Below are 18,786 nucleotides of genomic sequence, written 5' to 3' on the forward strand. Positions count from 1 at the left end.
ACACCTCTGCCTAGCTACCGCTGACATCTAAAATTTTCATAGGCCCTGTGAAGTCACCCCATATTCCTGTCATCTCACACCACCCCATACGTCATCTCACCCCATACTATCCCCACCTCCTTGCCTTGTCTATATAAGCGAATTGTTGCCACATTAAAGTGAGTTCCTGCTTCGACAAGACTCCCAGGAGGCCTAGTGTGCCTCTTCTTAGGTCACCAACACTCACCATACTGCTCAGCCCTGGAGAGAGACCCAGCCTGTCCGGGCTTCTCTCCTCGAAGCTATCAGCCAGCAAAGAGCTGACAGGTGGTGACCATGGACAGGTTTTTTGTGAGACTTTCAGACTTCTACCTTAGGAGCTGTATGGTGCAGGACCTGGCAAATAGTCAGCACCACCCTAAAGTGCCCCTCAGAAGGGATTCCTGAATTTATTCACAATCAGGAGAGAGGGTTAGCATTTCTTCCACCTTCAGAGTCTTCTTCATAGGCTAAAGGTATAGGACTGCCAAATGTGGTAGGCTCGATTATACAGTGGAGGCTAACCATTTACAGATAACAAGGAGAGGTGAAAGGAACTTTTGGCTTTAGTTAATCACAAAAAATCTCATGAAGGCCTTAGTCACAAAGTCCCTAATCCCCATGTGGGCTAGCTGAGAACATGGCGTGAAATGTCATCTTTCTGAGAAAAGGGACACCTATAGCTTTTACTTCTTTTGGTCCCTGAGGAGAGATAATGTAGTGGTGAAAGGCGGCTATGTGGGGTCTGTGCATAGGATCATAACAGAGCTTTGGTTGGTCCCTATACCGAGCTACCCATCCACCAAGCCCGAATTAGGCTGGTTCTGAATTCAGAGTTCTGATGTTTGGGAAGACAGCTCCAGGTGCCCAGGCTGAGTACACTTGCATGACTCTCATTCTTCTTGGGAGATTTTGGCTATCCTCAGAACAGACAGTGTTTCAGGACCATTACAACTGTGAGGGTGATGGATGAGGTTGTGGGAAGCCTAACTGATTCTGGTTCTTGCAGGTTCTAGTTTTGGTTCCAAGGTCGCTAGGCTACGGAGAGGACCTTTTTTCTCAACCCAAAACCAGGACTCTTCCAGACCATCCTCATCACTAAATAATTTCTGCCCTCCTAGCACACAGGTCAGTCAAGACCCACCACATTTACCCTCTCATCCCTCCTGGCTCCTCATTGAGCATGATGATCATGAAATCTGTTATATTTCAGATGGCATATAGCACATATGTTCCATCTGGTGAAAATTCTGTTTCCCACTTAGTGGAAACTTCCTACCTCTTCCTTTGATTTTCTTGTTTTATTTTGTTTTTTTGCTCACTCCATTCATGAAACCACCTTTCATATGAAACCTTCTGAATTATTTCTCATCCTGGGGTATCTTAGTTTTCTTCTGAAAACTTCCATCATGTTCTTTACCAGTCTATAGTGTCTTCTTCTTGTGAGTCTCACTCCTTGGGATGAATTTCCTAGTTGTCACTAAGTCACAGTGTTGACTTTTTTCTTTGTATTTTCAGTGTCTAGAACTGGGGGCATGAATTGGAAGACTGCCTCCACTTTCATAGAAAAGTGAACCTGGCCAAAACCTATTTCATTGTAGCAGGTGCAAGGCTTGTACACAGAGCACAGTGGTTATAAAATAGAACCCATAGACCAAGAGTGCACTGGCGGGTAGATAAGCTATAGTATCAACTCTGTGGTGGGAGAACACAAGTGAGTATAATTGCTGCACAGAGAGGAGCAAGCGTATCAGGGGCAAAGTGGCTGTCACTTTCTCAGGATTCTGGAGTACAATGCTCGTTTTGTGAATGAAACCAGACATGCCAGTGACTTGGCTGTTGGAATTCTGTATTAAATTGGTGTGATCGTTGTAAGTCTATTAGAAGAAATATGAAGTCACTTAGTAATTGTATAGAGAAGATGTTGACTAAAATACTTAATATTTAAATAGAAAGGCAATTTATATCAAGTCAGAAAAACCCATATCATGTTGTATAGAGAATTTATAAGGTCTAGAAATGTCTGCATTTCAGCACCAGGTTGAATTTCTCCAGAAGCCTATAGCCCTGTTTACCTGCCTTGAGTGGTACACTGATGTCCTTAGGAGGAGATGAGTCCAGGGTGAAAGCACAGAGGCAGTGAACTCAAACAATGCCACACTAGAAAGTGGACACAACTACAGACTGAACAGCCAAAGCACTCATGGAATAAGGACACGGCTCCCTTTTGAGTAATTTACTCCAAGAGTCATACAACTATGAGCAAACTCAACTCTATCTAAGTGCAGGTTTGATGCTATATTAACTAAACCAGAACTTCTACTGTACCTATATCCATACACACAAACACACACATAGACAGACACACACCTATACAAACACACACCAGACCCACCTATTCCCCACACACAGAGGAGGGAGTATATAAATCTGTGTTACACATACTTGGTTTAACTGGGAATTCAATCTAGGGCTGCCTACATTTGAGGAAAACACTCTACTATTTAGCTATATCCCTGGGTCTCTTACTATGACTTTTGTTTTAATTTGAGATAGGATTTCATTATGTTCCAAAGGACAGCCTTAAGCTTACTCTGTAGTCCACACAACTTTGAACTTACACTCTCCTCTTACCTGAGCCTCCTGAATAGCTGGGGTTATGTCCTAGGTTATGGAGCCTGGCTTATACTTCATTTAACTCAGGTTTAGGCTACATTAAAAAAGAAAGCAAACAAAACTACACACACACACACACACACACACACACACACACACACACACACAAAATCAAAAAAGAAAATTCAACTAAAGTTCCTTTTCAATTTCAACAAACAAAATCATTTAATCTGTCTTACCCTGAGGTAGTTGAGGGTGAAGTTTGTGAGACCCATTCTGGTGATATTTTTGGACAGCTGATCCAGGACCTGAGGATCTTGTGCCTAGACAGGGAGAGGGGAGGACATGCCATATTTCAGTCCAATGAGATGGTCTTCTGAAAGTGCTAGGTTCTGTTGCTGCTGCAGAGACACTCACTCTTGACACCGTTGATTTTTTTGTTTTTTGTGGAGGGACAGGTTGTTGTAGACAATTTAATTTACATTTTGAAGTTGCTTGCATCTAGTACTCAAGGGGATTTTGAGGCTGATGCTGCAAGAGTAGAAAACCACACTGCCCTAGCTGTGCGTTGAATCCAGGGTAAAAGGATGTTGCTTTTTCTAGGAAGTATCTTGGCCCTGTGTCTTCAGATAGAAAGCCACTGAGCTCTGCCGGGACTCTAGTTTGAACAAGAGAAATTGGGGGGGGGGGCTCTGAATTTGGCAAACCAGGCCTGTTCCATATCAATCTTTGAGTGACAGTTGCAGATTAAATTTCCGGCTGTGATAGGGGTAGTATTTTTACTATCCAGAATGTAGGATACATTTGAAAACTTGAAGCTACCATAAAAATTTATGATATAATAATATAACATGCCAAAATCCATTACATATATATTTAGAGTCTCCACTTTTGTATGTGGAGAAAGACGATTTTAACTTTCTTCCTCATTAAACTGAGGTTAGAGATCAATGTCCTTAATAATTTTTATTCTATGAGATGAAAAGTGTGGGTATTACATTTCCAAAAGTATCACAGGATATAAAGTACTACAGAGTGCCCCAAATGTTATGTTTGAGCAGACCCCAGACCAAAGAAATATATTCTTTTTACATTGGATTTGAAAGTGAGTTATTGTCAAAGTTCTTCATTCTGCTTCTTTCTTAGCAAGTTGGTGTCAAACACAGGGACATATAGGCATACAGCCTTGTCTCCATGTCTGTACTCACGAGACCACCTCACTATGACTAATAGAATCATATTCTTTTTTAAAATTTTTAATGGATATTTTCTTTATTTACATTTTAAATGTTATCCCCTTTTCTGGTTTCCCCCTCCCAGAAACCCCTTATCACATCCCCCCTCTCCCTGCTTCTAGGAGGGTGTTCCTCCACCCACCCACCCACTTCCATCTCCCTCCCCTTGATTCCCCTACACTGGGATATCTATCAAGCCTTCATAGGACCGAGGACCTCTCCTCCCACTGATGCCTGACAAGGGCATCATCTGCTATATATGCACCTGAAGCCATGTGTTAGAATCATGTTCTTATCTGTGCTTCTCATTCAGTGATAGCATCATTCATACTTGCAACCATAGATACAACTATGGATGAAAACAACCATAAAGTCACAGTTTCAAGTCAATTTTGAAGTAAGGTCTTTATAAACATGAAGCCTCTGTGGGAAGATCTGGCCCTATATAGATTCATTAAGTAGTGCCATGCTAAAAACCAAGCAGCTTGAATTGTAATTGGGCAATAGCCAATGCTGAGAATGGGCCACCAACACCTATAGGCATTCCAGTAAGATCCAAGTATCATTCTAAGTAGTTTTTGTGGTCATTAAGTCTTAATTCTGAAGTGGGTTCACTAAGACACAACCACACTGTTATATAGATGAAGGACTAGAAATCTGGGGATGTCATAGCAATTGCTCAAAACCACTCATGAAGAGGAATATAATTGAATGAGCTCTCAATGTATGGCCTCAGATCTTACCCACAGCCTTCTGATGCCTTTCAGTGTGTTTTGAGAAAAAAAAATAACAAATACACCAGACTTCTTGCAGAAGAGCAGAAGGTGTGAAACTGGCTTTGAAGGTTCTGAAGGACTCTAAGCATGGCAAATCAGAAGAATTGGAAATTGGTGTGCTACAGCAAAAGGCCTGGGGTTACCAGAAAGGGTAGAGATAGGGTTAGTAGGTTAGAAGGAGAAGGGTGAGAGCAAAGGTCTGGAGGCACAGGCTGGAGTCAGAAGGCTGGGCGACACAGAACCAAGTGGGTCACAACCTTGACTTTGCCACATTTGGATTGAAAGACTTTGGGCCATCTCTTTCTTTTCTTTAGAAATAGGAATGATAGTAAGTCAGTCCTTGAATGACAGTTGCAGATGAAATTTCCAGGCAAAAGCCTGGTTTAGTAAATTCTGTAAATGGTATTGGTAGTTATTTTATTCTCTTTTGACTTTTCAGGGCCATAAACAAAAAATATCAGGCTTATGAAGTCTGACTCTGTTGCATCTTCCCATTCCCTAACCCCATGCTAGTCAAACATTATGATTAGGAAGGACCAACAGCTCCAGAGTACAGATCCTCACTTCTAGCTACATGGTTTCAATCAGAATTGGAAAGTGTTCCCACTTCTCACTACCTGTAACAGGTGCATACACCTGGGTAGAAAAGTATCTGATACTGAGTTGATGCAACTGAAGAAAGTAGAAAACATTCATTAAGGGAACTCCACTAACATATGAAAAAAATCTTAAAAGCTTGGAAACAAAGGAAGTGGTAAAAAGAGGTTGTGCGTTCAAATGGTTGAGAGAAAGATTCAATACTTAGAACTGATTGTCTGTGGTGTGGTAAATAGTGGGGCTTTCTTCAGACAGAGCTGGGTTTCCTCGCTGAGTGAGATGCAGTGAGTATAAGAAGAGAGGAGATAAAGTAGAAACGACATTACTTACGTGCATGGCTAGGATGCTTCTGGGCACCAGCTCCCTGTACTGTCTAATGGTAAAGTGCCACGTTTTTATTCTCATGAGGTCATCAAACGTGAACTCCAAGATCAGCCTGCCTTCTGTGCATACCTGGGAGTGACAAACAACACACTCATTTGCTAATTTGCTACATAGCTCATATAAGCAATAGTTTGCAACTTGTATCAACTACACAGAGCAGTGTCCTTTGAGTCCCTTGGGCAGTATCCCCATGGTACATAGGGACAAGGACAAGTATCAGCTCTAGAGTCCATGGGTTGAGAAGACTGCCAAGTAGCTTGCTAGTTCCAAGTACCAGTTACTCTATTACCTATGAAATTTTACATGGTTCTGATTTTTTATGTGGAGACAGGGAGTCGAACCCATCTTGCAGGGACATTAGTTCAAGAGCAACTAGTACAGTTTGGCTGTCTCACTGCCTTTTTTATTTTTATGACCCTCCTCTCATGTGTATAACAGCCACACTCTGTATCCTTGGCTGCCTTAACTTACAATGAATTTTTCTACAACAGTACCCATTAAGAGTACATCTTCATTTACAAAGAGGAACTCCAAAGAGGGCATGGTTTAACCCAATGGAATCATTGATGCAGGGGAAAAGAGTGGGTTGTGTAGGAACTATACCAATCACATCATCATCAGTGGCAGGTTTTGTTTAGATTACATAAAAGGTTGGGTAGTCCTTCACCTACCTAAGAACATATATGATATATCAGAGTCTCTCTTCCCTTACAATCACTGACAAAGGTATTTTTAAGTTTTAATATTTGTATTATATTTAGAATATTGATCCAGCTCTATATACCACTCTTTTCACTATCAATGACTTTGAAAGGGAAGAAAATAATGCAGGGCAACACATCATATCCTTGTCCTTTTTTCAGCTAAAAGACAGTGAGTGGGGAATGACATCAGCAGTTGCAACTAGTTAATAAACTTATATTTGCTTTGAGGAAGCAGTCCAAGAGTACTTGGGGGCTTTGTAAACAGAGGATACAAGGTTTGACTTCTGACCTTACTTTTTACTTATTCTGGAACTTGAGAGGAAACAAGTATGCCCCTGCACCATCAAGTATATTCTACATAGAGAATGCTGGCTAGTGTGTCTGTCCCAAGCAGAACAGTAGGAAGATATAGCTTAGCATATGAAATAAACAGAACCTAAGAGCAGAGAGAACCCAGTTGAGGTCACCATGATGTATATGCTGTGATGCAGATCACAGGACGTGTCTCTGGGGAGTGACTGGGGCTTGAGGGTTCAGACTTCATCCATTTTCTCCTTTTTACCATGCTGAGTTTTTGCTCAGACTTTCTGGGAGAAAGATTTCCTAGTTAACACAAATATGCGAACTTCTGAAAGAATGTGTAAAAATTAATCTGTAAAGCTATATAGTCCAGGAAGATGGTAGTCAACAGTTTATATCGTTTTCATGAGATGTGCCTAATGATTCTCCTCTTGGGATAATGCAAACCCCTGCCATTTAGGAAGTTCTAACTGTCTGTCAGAGGCAGTGGTTAGGGGCTATCCATGTCCTCTGATGGGATATTTCAGAAATTGTGGGGGAAGAATCAATATAGAAGGCTTAATAGGGCTCTGCTGAAGAAAGATGCACTTGTCATCTTCATTTTATCAAAGATCTGTTGGACATAATGAGATAATTATTGATAATCTGGGTGAAGACCTCAACCTCAGATCCAATTAGCAGAACATCTGAGTAAGTTCGGACATGTGGGCACCATGCCCTAAAACTCCGAGGGGGTTGTCTGCTGAGCATGGTTTCTGGCATCTTAGCATCAGAGTGTTAGTGAGGAGAAAGGAAGATGTCGCCAATGTCCCCAAACCATTCTTCCAAACACATCTTGAGCACTGGAATTAATTTACCAAGGTTCTCAAATAAGTATCATGCAGATTAAACCAACTCCCTACCCCTACCTCAGGATATTGATTTCATACAAGTCACCTGCAGTGACAGCTTTCACAGAAGGGAGGCCATGGGTAAACTATTAATGGGAAAGACACACTCATAGGCTATAATGGTTTCTTTTCTTTTTTAAAAGATGGGCTTATTAGATAAACAAATATATTAGCCTGGTTAAATATCAGGGTCATTTATTGCTATTATTGTTGTTGTTATCATTTAATCTATTTGTTTTCTGTCTGTAAACCATAGGATCAGGGTAGAAAAGTCTGCTGCTACTAGATCCAAGTTTCATGACAAGAAAGAAAGTGTGAAATCCTTCTGATGTACTCCTGGTTGAAGTATCTGCAGGGCCAAGGTCAAGTGCTTCCTTCTTTCACTCTGCCATAGCAAACTAGCTGGGGCCTCTCTTGCAGACAAACTGTCTCAGACCAACAAAATGGAAAACTGCCACAACTCATGGGCTCCCTTTGTAGTCAAACGGGTTTACTGTATCCAGGGCATACTATGTGTAAAGTGGGAATTCTTAGAATCTGTTTCCCAGTTTCTTTTATAAAGTAAATTAAGTGATATCCAAAAATGAAAGATGCAAGAGAATTCTGATTGGTGCTTTTTCCCTTTCTCAAATGATTATGCATATAACATTATCCCGAGACTCAGGGAGACTCCCCTCCTCTAATGGAAGCTAAATGAAACCAAAAGCTTTGTGGTTTGTTTTCTATGCAACTACCACAAACCATAACAGAGGTACATATGGGAGAGTGCATGTCTCCTTTGTTAGGAAATATAAAAAATAAACATAGTTAATAAAGTAAAAACAATGTTTCCTCACTTCAAAAAATTTCTGTACATTCTTATTAATCAATACAGTTAATGCAGCTTTTATATAAGTTGATCTTTAAAAGGAAATAATATCCTGCTTTTTTCTGTTGGAATCCAAAAATCAAAAAGGGTCCCCAATTAAGAAAACATTTTCTGTTGTGCTGAATTCATGTTACCGTACTGTGAGCTCTGACATTTTGTTTCTGTGGTAACCAAAATCAGCTGATTAGTTGGCATGGCAACAGAAAAGATGTAATCCCAGCAGACACACTCTAATCAATGCCCCCAGCACAGATGGTCTCCGGAGGATCAACAAGAAAGAGGCTGGCAGGCATTCAGCTGATCACGTGCTAGCTTGAGACTAGGCCAGGAATAAGAAAAGTAAAAAAGAACATTTCTCAAACTACCCGGTAGCTTTTTAACCCTTCTCTGTCTCTAACTAATGAAGTAATATTGACCACGCTGTCGTATGATTCAACAGCTCGTCTAGAACATTGTGTGTATTTTTTAATAGGAGGGAATATTTAGTTTTGTATCTTTATATATGAACAACAGTGTGAGTCTAGTAGAGAATTTAGAATACTATCTGAAAAAAGCTCTCTGAATTTTACCTAGAGATATCACATATGTAAATGTATATTGGGTGGATCTGATCTTTAATTAAGTAGCGGGATATGATCTTCAACATAAGAAATTATAGATTGTAAAGTGATACACAGGGTCAGAATGAGAAATAATTGTCAAAAAATCAAGTGAGAAGTGTTCACTTAGAGGACACTTAGTTAATGTGCTTTCAGGCTATATTTGTCTCAGTAGTAAATAATTTCATGATAAATAATTGAGAAGAGAAAACAATCCATAAAGCAATGTTTGCAGAAGTGATGAAGGTTTCCAGCAGTAGCTGTAACTATTGCTTTAATTTGCAAAACCCCAGAATTTACATTTACAGTGGCTCTCTCAGAACTTTCCAGTGTTCAGGTGTTCACATCCTTGAATATAACTCAAGGGTCTTTGACTCTGAAAGGTTCCCGGCATGCTCTTCTGATTATTAAGCCTTGTTTTTCTATTTGATTTGAAATTGAAAACATAAAAGAAAGGCTTTATTATGTGCATTTAAAAATTCTAATTACATATTTATCCTTAATCTATAATGTTCCTGGTATCAGGAAATTGCAAAATGCTCACTGTACCCCTGAGGGATATTTAATATCTCTGTTGATTAGGAGTGTGGCTGATTTCCGATTTGCTAGTTGACCAAATTTTCATAAAAGCAACTCAGAGCCATTGGGTCAAACGCTATTTGGGGAGAACAGTTTAGTGATTGTTTGAATTAGAACAATGTAAGCTGCAGACACATACTGTGCTAAAAAATTCCTGGAGTAGGACCACAGTGTCAGCACAGGTTTTACAATTGTTTCTCTGTGGAACCAAGAAGCTTATTGTTTGTTTAAATTAGACAAAGTGTTTTATTACATGAAGCTAAGTTATTCTTAATTAACATAAGAACAGAAGGAAATTAGAGTAGTATAGTGAACATCAAGGGTGGAGGAAGGGAGGGACAGACAGAGGGAGAGAGAGAGAAGAAAAATGAATCCTTTGAAACCTATCAAATTTCCTAAAAATAAATGTGCATAATTAGCATCTGGATTAAGTCTCTATAATGAAACTACATGTCCTAGAAAGAGATAGTTTTCATCAGAGTATTGAAATATTTATTACAGGAATAGCCAAATAGTCCATCCTGCCCTGGAGCAGAATGACATAGGTGGTCCAAATAATTGATGCTCTCAGGGCCAAGGGAGCTGTGTTCAGCTCTTTCTAGTGATTGCCTTGTTTTCCTGGAAAGAAAGAAAGAAAACCAAAACAGACCCACATAATAAGCAAACAACAAACAAACAAACAAACAACACACTGGGGAACAGAGGGAACATTCTAGAAAAAAACGCAGCCAAGAAGCAAACGTCGGTGTCTTCACTAAGATGGGAATAGCACTTCATGCCTTGTGGATTCCTCGGGGAAGTGAGGTGGGGTGGGGTCTGATGCAAGGCAACAATATCCCATCATGTCCCCTCAGAGCAACTCACTGTGGTCTCTTGTGAGTCTGGACATGACCCGAGAAAGAAAGATACTGACTAAATATATAAAAACGCTGACACAAAATGCTTCTGAAAATTTTCAATGGCTGCAGACATTGAGCATAGTTTCTGAATGATGGAAACGTTTTATTTCATTAAAATGCTTTGTTTCTCTGAAAGCATAAGGAGGTGGTATATTTCATTTGAATCAGCTAAAAGAATTAACATCTGAGACATCTGAGAGAGAAAGAGAGAGAGAGAGAGAGAGAGAGAGAGAGAGAGAGAGAGGTTTTTCCTGTACTACTGAGACTTTGTAACCATGAAAGGGAAGGGGGTATGTGTGCATCTTATCTGCATGATTATGAAAATGCCCTCTATCTTCAGAATGAAGCAAGTCATGGGTAAATTAAGCCTTTATCCCATAGGACATATCTTTCCATAATCAAAATTCTCTTCCTAGCATGGACTTCAGCATTCTTACAAAGCAGTTTTTTGAGAGTCCTTTCCACTCTGTTTAACAATTAGGCAGAGAAAACCCCTAGCCCCTGCCACATTAAAAATGTCTGTTGTCAATAACGGCTTTCCTTGTATTACATATCCATGTTCCATGATTTGGGCTTCATAAACCATCACGGGCACTATGAAAGACTGATGTATACTAATGTGGTCAATGATAGTAACATGAAACACTGAATTATTATTCTTGAAGCAAAATTACACAAGCAACACATCTCAAATTTTACAGTATGATTTTTGGTAATTAACCCTGATAATCCAATACCCTTTAACTAGAAAGGGCTGTCATTTGTGTTTTCTTCTAAAAGAGGCAGCTGTTATCACCAATATCGCAAAAAAAGATTCATGCCGGATTTTACTCAATGTTACATGAATAAGTACTCATTAAAACAAATTTCTGTAGGGGTGAAGGGTCAACTCACGGGTAGAGCGTGCATTTAGCATATACAAGGCCCTGAGTTTGATCCTCAGGATATCAAAAACAAATAAATAACAAACTTCATTTGCTATATTCATTTGACTATTTGGTTAGTACTATTTTTTTCTACCTGTAAGGGGACATACAGGGATCACATGTCCCTACTAAGGAGTGGTCCTCAGCGAGCAGGCTATTGCACATGCTGGTTTTCTATCCATGACTGAAGTAACAGGTTGAAAATATGTAGCAGACAATGTTGAGTTTCTGCCTTCTCTGATTTACATTACAGATCTTCCATGGGCTGTGAACTGGGACTCAAATACTGTGTTGTTTGTACCTCCCCATCTTTTTTGCCTGTTAGTTTTATGACCAGCTTCCATCTCTGCTGCGCCCATTTGCTGAGTTCTTGGCTGACAAACTGCAATCCTAGAATCTCTGATACCACGAGGGAGCAACATTTAATCTTTAGATTTCCTAGCCCCTTCATGCCTTTCAATTTCAGGTGCCTTCCAGATAATAATTAAGGTGTAATTACTGAACTGTCTCCCTTGTTTGTTCACATTGGAACTTTCTTAAGATTTTCAAAACGATGAAGCACAAATACTGTTTGTACAATAGGAAAGTATTCTTTCAGCTCTCAAAGACTTGTTTGCATAATAAACAAAGGCTCTATGTTAGCGGCTGGACTGCAGAAGCAGCTGAACTCATCTTAAGGATGTGGCTGTACTCGAGCCTAGTCCATACCTTGGTAAACATGGGTTTCCCATGCTGTGTGACCATGGCACACTGGTCGCAGTCTACTGTGATGGATGAGTTGTGGTATGACTCCTTTGAGTGTTTGAGGATGTAGTACAGGTCTGTCACCCCTCCTTCAAATACGGTGCTAAAATAACGGGGGATGAGGGTCCTGCCGATAGCTGTGAAAGAAACACAGAGAAGCAAGCCATGAACACACATATCCAACAAATACCACAAACACACACTGTGGCCAGCTGGACCCTGTCATCTCTAGAAACCATGCCAGGAGGCCATTTCACTTTCTAAACAGCCATGACCCATCTGGGTTGAAAATAATAAACTATATCCCTAACTATTTGGGAAAAATGGGAGCACCATCTCATCAAGCATTATGTCCATGGAAACCAATAAAATAAGATTTAATAGTTGGAAAATAATGGAGAGAGTACACTTACTCTTGGAGCTTCATATACATTTTTGAGTGAACATATTTTATGAAAAACAAAAGCCAGCCAACCTGTATGACTTGTTCAATTTGCTATTTTCATCTTAATTACCCAACTATGTGGTTTGCCTTTATAAGTAGCAAGAGTATAAATTTTAATATCATGATGCCTTTTAGATTGTGAAATATGTTGGCATTTTCTCCCTGCATCTTCAAAAAAAAAAAAAAAAACAGGAAATAACTAATTAAGACCCAAAAAAGTAGACCATAAAAAAGGTTAGTATGAAGTTTTCAAAGTCACTTGTCAATTGTCTTCAACTCACATATGCATATATCGATGAACCCTGCCTTTTCTATTACTGTGTCTCAGACTGCTCTGAGGAATGTGACTCTCTGATAAGTAACCCCATTCTATTCAGGCATCATAACCATGTAGATTCTGAGTTTTCTATCTGCTTTTGAGCTAGATAAGCACACATCACTAAAGAGCCTAGTTAAGAGAACCTGACACCCTCTGCTTGCTCTAAATTGGTCTTCTCCATTCCATTTGAGTTTGAGCTGAGTTTTCCGATATATGATGCCCCCCAACTCAGGACCAGCCTTCATTTCAGTAGTGATTTGAAATCCTCTAGCAGGGGAAATCCCAACTCATAATATCAGGAATTCTGCTTATGTACAGATTTGAAGGCAAAGTTCTAAAATCACTCTGAAGCAATCCAAGGGGTCTTTGTTTGTTTGTTTGTTTGTTTTAAATAAATCTCTCACATCCATGATTTAATATCCCCCCAAAGAGAAAAATAATATTTAGGATAAACTACAATGAAAGCTTTAGCTAGTAAAGATCACACACCATTTCACAAAAGTTTAGAATATTTCATTTCATTTTAATAGCATCACTGTTAATTCATCCCATATGGATCTATAGCTCTTTCATACACAGGCTTGGGATAATAAGTATAAAGAGACTCTCCTGCCCAGCTGTTCCGACAGGGCCCTTAAGGAATCCACATCCAGATGACGAGCCTTTGACTAATTTATGCTGTTGTTATTGCTTCCTATTTCCTGCAGGTAAGATTAATCAACAAGTGTGTGATGAGCAGTCAGGGATCTGGGTGAGGCTATCCCAAATAATCCTTATGTATACATTTCCTAAATGCTGCCTAATCCCAAATATTGCATGCTCCTTCTCTGAATATCAAATTCAAATGAGGGTAATTTGCATCCAGCACATCCCCCCAGCAAATGCATAGCTAATATTACAAAGAAAACTTTACAGTGCTGGAGACCTTATTGTACTTCGCCAGACAGATAAAATTAATTGAATGTACTTCAAATGTTCTAACTTAAAGCTAATTACCATAAATCAGCTCAAGTATTTTGACAATTTGGAATCTGTACTATTAAGAATAAATACACAGCATAAAAATGAAGTTGAAGGGTGAAATATTTCACTATAACATCCAAGGAATTGTCACATTAAAAAGGTTACGGCAAATAATTGCCACTGGATTCATCACATTGCAGTTTATTCTCTACAAATCACATGCAGTTTAATTGCTCTATAGTGCACTTGGCTATATATTACCATAGTTTTATTCACAGTCTAAGAAAAATAAATAAATTGAAAAAGTTTGCATTTCTTTAACTTTAATCCTAAAATTGTAATGACGTCTTCAATTCCAGACAAAGCCCAAGTCACACAGGAAACATACTTAGAATGGAATATGGCCCTGTGTATTGAATAGTTTCTAATGCTGTGGGAGGAGTCTAGAGACTAGCATGTGCTGTCAGGCACACTTCCCTTGTGTTCTATGCTTCCCAGCTCTGACTTGACCCAATAGGCACATGATCCCTTTCTTCGCCTGGAGGCTGCGACTTGGGTGGGCCTGGTGAACCTTGGCAGTGCTGGTCATGATGGTTTATGCATTGTCTCTCCTCCATTGTCTACTCTGGTTCTTATACTCTGCTTCAGTTAATAGAACACAACATAGCTACCAAGTGTCACTTTGGGAAGAACTAGAAGGTTCTACCCTATGCTTGGGAACTATGCCTAGCTATTCTAAGGTTATCCTACTGTGAGGCACCCAGCCAAGGAATGTAGAGAGGTAGCCTGAAGAAGAGAGATCTCTGGCCAACACCCAACACTATTTTCAGGAATGGGACCATCTCAGAACTAAGTTAAGATGTCTGTCATGGGAAACAGAAATGAGATTTTTCCCTACAAACTGTATCCCTGAAGAAATGATGAATGAAAAGAAACTAGTAGAATTTCAAAATCGTTTCCCGAATAAACACGCAGCTCTCCCACTAAGTCTGATAAATCATGGGCATTTAGAAGCCTGCACACAATGAGAAGGCAAACAGCGCAGTGTCAGTGAACTGACTGGAGCCTTCTCTAGGCTGGGAGGAGGCCAATGTCACTCCACTGAAGGTCAGTTTGTACCCCCACGATCCTCTCCCTCCTTTCTTGTTTTTTTTCCCTCCATCTTCCTTCATTTTCCTCCTCCTCTCCATTTTGTCTCAGGATAGTTCACGTTACGCCTCAGTTGTTTGCAAATAGAATAAACTTGGTTCACATGTCCCATTCCATCATGGAGATGGTAGCATAAAGGATGTGTTGTGAAGAAAAGTGATGGAGAGGATCAATGATGAGAGCTAACCGAGTCTCTATTTGCACACACACTGTGCAAAGCTGCAGGAGATTAAAAGGGATGTCAGAGGCTGTATTAGTTTCCCACTGCTGCTGTAACAAATCACCACAAATGCAGTAGCTTAAAACCCCACAAACATATTATTACCATAGACTTTCAACAGTCAAACACAGGTCTTGCTCAGCTAATGAAACAGGGTCAGCAGCTGTGGCTTCCCTTCAGGAGGCTCTGGGGAAGCTGTTTTCTTGCTTTGTCTTTCTCAGCATCTAGAGGCTGCCTACATCCTTTGTTTATGATTATTTCCTCATCCATAAACCTAGCAGCAGCAGGTGGGGTCTTTGTAAGGAAGGCTTCTTCTCTTTCTTTTTTTCTTGCTTCCATGGTTTATGTTTGTTCTCAAGCCATTGCACTGGACCCACACAAACAATCCATGATAATCTCCCCACCCCAAAGTCCTTATTAGCCAGATCAGGAATGATGTTTTGGCCATGTGAAGGAATATTTATAGCTACAATAAATTAAGATTTAGATATCTTTGGAGGGCTGTTATTCTGCTTACCATAAAGAAGATACTAGACAAGAGCTTATATTCTGTAAAGGAGACAGTGACTGTAACACCGCCCCCCCCCCCCACAGAGTGCAGTATATAAGTTGTGTGTAGAGCTACATGCTCATGCTTATAATCCCAACACTGAGGAAAATAGGGAAGGAAATGTACCATGAATTTGAGGCCAGGATGGGCTACAGAGCATGTGACTTTCTTTCTAATAAATAAATAAATCAATAAAGCATGCAGTGATTGAGAAGTTTACCAGAACCAAATCTACATGTTCACCACCAGCCCACTGCACAGCCATTTATTTGCTCTGTGAGCATTCTCTGAGCTTGGAGCAGATGCAGAGCTCCAAACACAGACCTTCATCAGATCTATCAGACCTTTCTGTTAGGAGAGTTAACAAATATCTAAATGTCCATACACAGTGCAATAATTCAAATTTAAACTTGGATTTGTGATTTGGAATTGTTCAACTATTTCTTCTGAATCTTGAGTCCAATACACAGTTTTATACAGCAGAAACAGAGAGATTAGCATATTCTTTTATTGTATTAAACCATGAACCACACAGCACAATCTAACAAAATACTTTGAAGATCTGGGCACATTGAGCGCTTCAGTGATCTAACTCCTCAGCCACACCAGCTCTGAATCTACTTAGCTTCACATGCATATGCTAAACTTACCCTTTACATCTATGCTTTAATTCCTGGAATGAAAATAATTTAAATATTGATATGCATAAATCTACATTAGTCCCACTGAGAGGTTCTAAATATTCTTTGAGTGAGATTAAGATTACAGAATATAATAAAAAGCCTTCTGTTTCCCTAACAAATTTAGATAAAAGTTAGGACGCATTGATGGGGAGAGAATCAGGAACACAGGGAGATTTTCTGTTACATTAGATAATTGAAATATACTACATATTTTATTTATGTATATGTTCTTGAGAGAGAAAAAGAAAATCACATATTAAATTATTCATGGCCTGAAATGTTTACAAGGAATGGTCAAATAATCCATGTGGTAAATATATTTAGTCTGAGAAGAGCTAAGCATGTTTTAGATGTTGAGACCTGGACTCAGGTTCCTTATAAAGTTTCCACTGCTTTCCACCTTGTTATCGCTGATGCCAACTTCCACAGAGAGTTCTCCCTGTGGAAGCTGGCAAATGCATGTAAGCAGGATCCAGTCTACCCAGTCAAGGTTACTTGTAGATAGTAGGATTCCTAGAGCATACTTGGAATATTAATGGACACATTTAGAATTCAAATGGTATGGGCTAGGGCAGTAGACCCATTAGTCAAGTGGTTAAAGTGCAAGCACAAGGATCTGGATATGATTTCTAGAATGCACAAGAAAAGATGTGAGGTATGCTGAGAGGCAGAGATGGGAGAACTCCTGGGGGGCTTCCTAAGCAGCCAACCTATATTGGTGACTACTTGCTTCTAGTGAGAGACACACTCTCAGAACACAATGTAAACACATGTTGTCCTGGGAAACAAAATCCAAAGTTGATTTCTAGCCTCCCTGAGCATGGGTCCACAGAGGCACATACATCCTTCAAACAAAACAGTACAGAATTCAATGAGACAACAAAAGCTATTAATGTATTCTTCCCAAAGCAGGAGTCCTGCTATCTAAAACACTCGATTCCTTCCTTCAATTCTCTCTCTCTCTCTCTCTCTCTCTCTCTCTCTCTCTCTCTCTCTCTCTCTCTCTCCCCTATTCTATGTATTATGAAACTATTATTGAAGTTTATAGGTAATTCACAAGAGAAAAATCATACACAGAAATAATCACATGGAAAAGTACTCAAACTGGTAATCAAAATACAAAGTTAAAATACTAAATAAAATCCTTTTGAGGTTGTGATGAAATAGTGCATGCAAATAGTTTTAGAAAAGTGAATGTTGAGCATTACTTTCTCTTTCAATCCTCAGCTCATTCAAAGTCTGCTATCTGTAACTCAGCTTTGCTAGGTCCCGTGGTAAAACTACAATTTGCTCTGGAGTTGTTTAAATCCATAAAGGAACTGTTGTTCGATGGTAGGACTTTTGATTTGGGGACCATTTTGTTACTAATTTGAATGCTGTTAATTTCTTATTTTACAAAGACAATTCAATTCTAAAAACTGAAAGATTGAAATCTGATAAAAATGGGGAGTGAGAAGTAGGCCAGGAGGTAACAGTGTGTGCCAGGATGACATAACATTTTGGAGTCAGTTAGCCAATGATTTTCCGGCAACAAAGTGAAAATTGTACAGCTACACATCCATGTTTCCATGGAGGCAACACTAATTATATTAAAAGGATTGATTATTTAATGATATTTATAGTTTTTCTGAACATGTCAATGAGTAAATTGGTATCTAAGCTTTGGTCATTAGGGCCAGTCTGCTCCAGCTGCCGTGTTTCACAAATGCATATGGAATTTCTCATGCAGTACAGTGATAATATTAGGTAATAAGTGCAGATTCATTAGATTGTAGACTCATTTGTATTCATAAATCCAATGAATGTATTATGCTAACACGTAAATGATAGTGTTTCCAGGAGTGATCAAAACAAAACTGATAATTTCACACTCAGAAAATAACCATTATAAATAGTCAAAACAATGGAGCTAAAACAGAAGACTGACAGAGGTGGTATGTTTCAAGCCATATTCCCTCGTTTTTGAGAGGGGGGGAAAGCAAGATACACCGACTCTATGGCTGTCATAGTTATTCTCACATGGCTTTGATTTATTTTCTCTACCAAAGCAATTTGATTTCAATATCTTCTCTCTAAGGCTATAGCTTGCTTTTCCAAAGATTCATTCATTTCATCTGTGTTTACTAAATGCCTGCTATAGGTGAGACATTTGTTCTAAAAATATTCAGATAGAGGTTAAGGGGGTAGCAAGTAGCGTAGGCTAAGGCTTCATTGACAAAGATCATGTGAAGATCTGTGACCAGAGAGGTCCAAGTCTAGGGTTCAGCAGTAACAATGGACCATAAATAGACATGAGTTTGGATCAAATGTACCTGATGGATT

At 39.4% G+C, this 18,786-nt stretch overlaps 1 protein-coding gene and 1 long non-coding RNA gene across 12 annotated transcripts in view; one reads left to right on the forward strand and one right to left on the reverse strand.

Moving 5' to 3' along the window:
* Positions 1 to 8,109, forward strand: part of LOC116070710 — a 10,817-nt gene extending 2,708 nt beyond the window's left edge. Inside the window, exons 2-3 of the long non-coding RNA XR_004110532.1 lie at positions 1,028 to 1,146; positions 7,777 to 8,109. This is a non-coding gene — a long non-coding RNA (uncharacterized LOC116070710). The remainder of the gene's footprint in view (positions 1 to 1,027; positions 1,147 to 7,776) is intronic.
* Positions 1 to 18,786, reverse strand: part of Ldb2 (LIM domain binding 2) — a 330,981-nt gene that overhangs the window by 56,707 nt on the left and 255,488 nt on the right. For all 11 annotated transcript variants that reach the window (XM_031342158.1, XM_031342156.1, XM_031342157.1 and 8 more), the window contains exons 3-5: positions 12,100 to 12,272; positions 5,573 to 5,695; positions 2,874 to 2,957 (exon numbers count right to left, since the gene is read on the reverse strand). In XM_031342158.1, coding sequence (XP_031198018.1) covers positions 2,874 to 2,957; positions 5,573 to 5,695; positions 12,100 to 12,272 — 380 coding nt within the window. The remainder of the gene's footprint in view (positions 1 to 2,873; positions 2,958 to 5,572; positions 5,696 to 12,099; positions 12,273 to 18,786) is intronic.

Source organism: Mastomys coucha, unplaced genomic scaffold, assembly GCF_008632895.1.
Source record: "Mastomys coucha isolate ucsf_1 unplaced genomic scaffold, UCSF_Mcou_1 pScaffold22, whole genome shotgun sequence".
Lineage (NCBI taxonomy): Eukaryota > Metazoa > Chordata > Mammalia > Rodentia > Muridae > Mastomys > Mastomys coucha.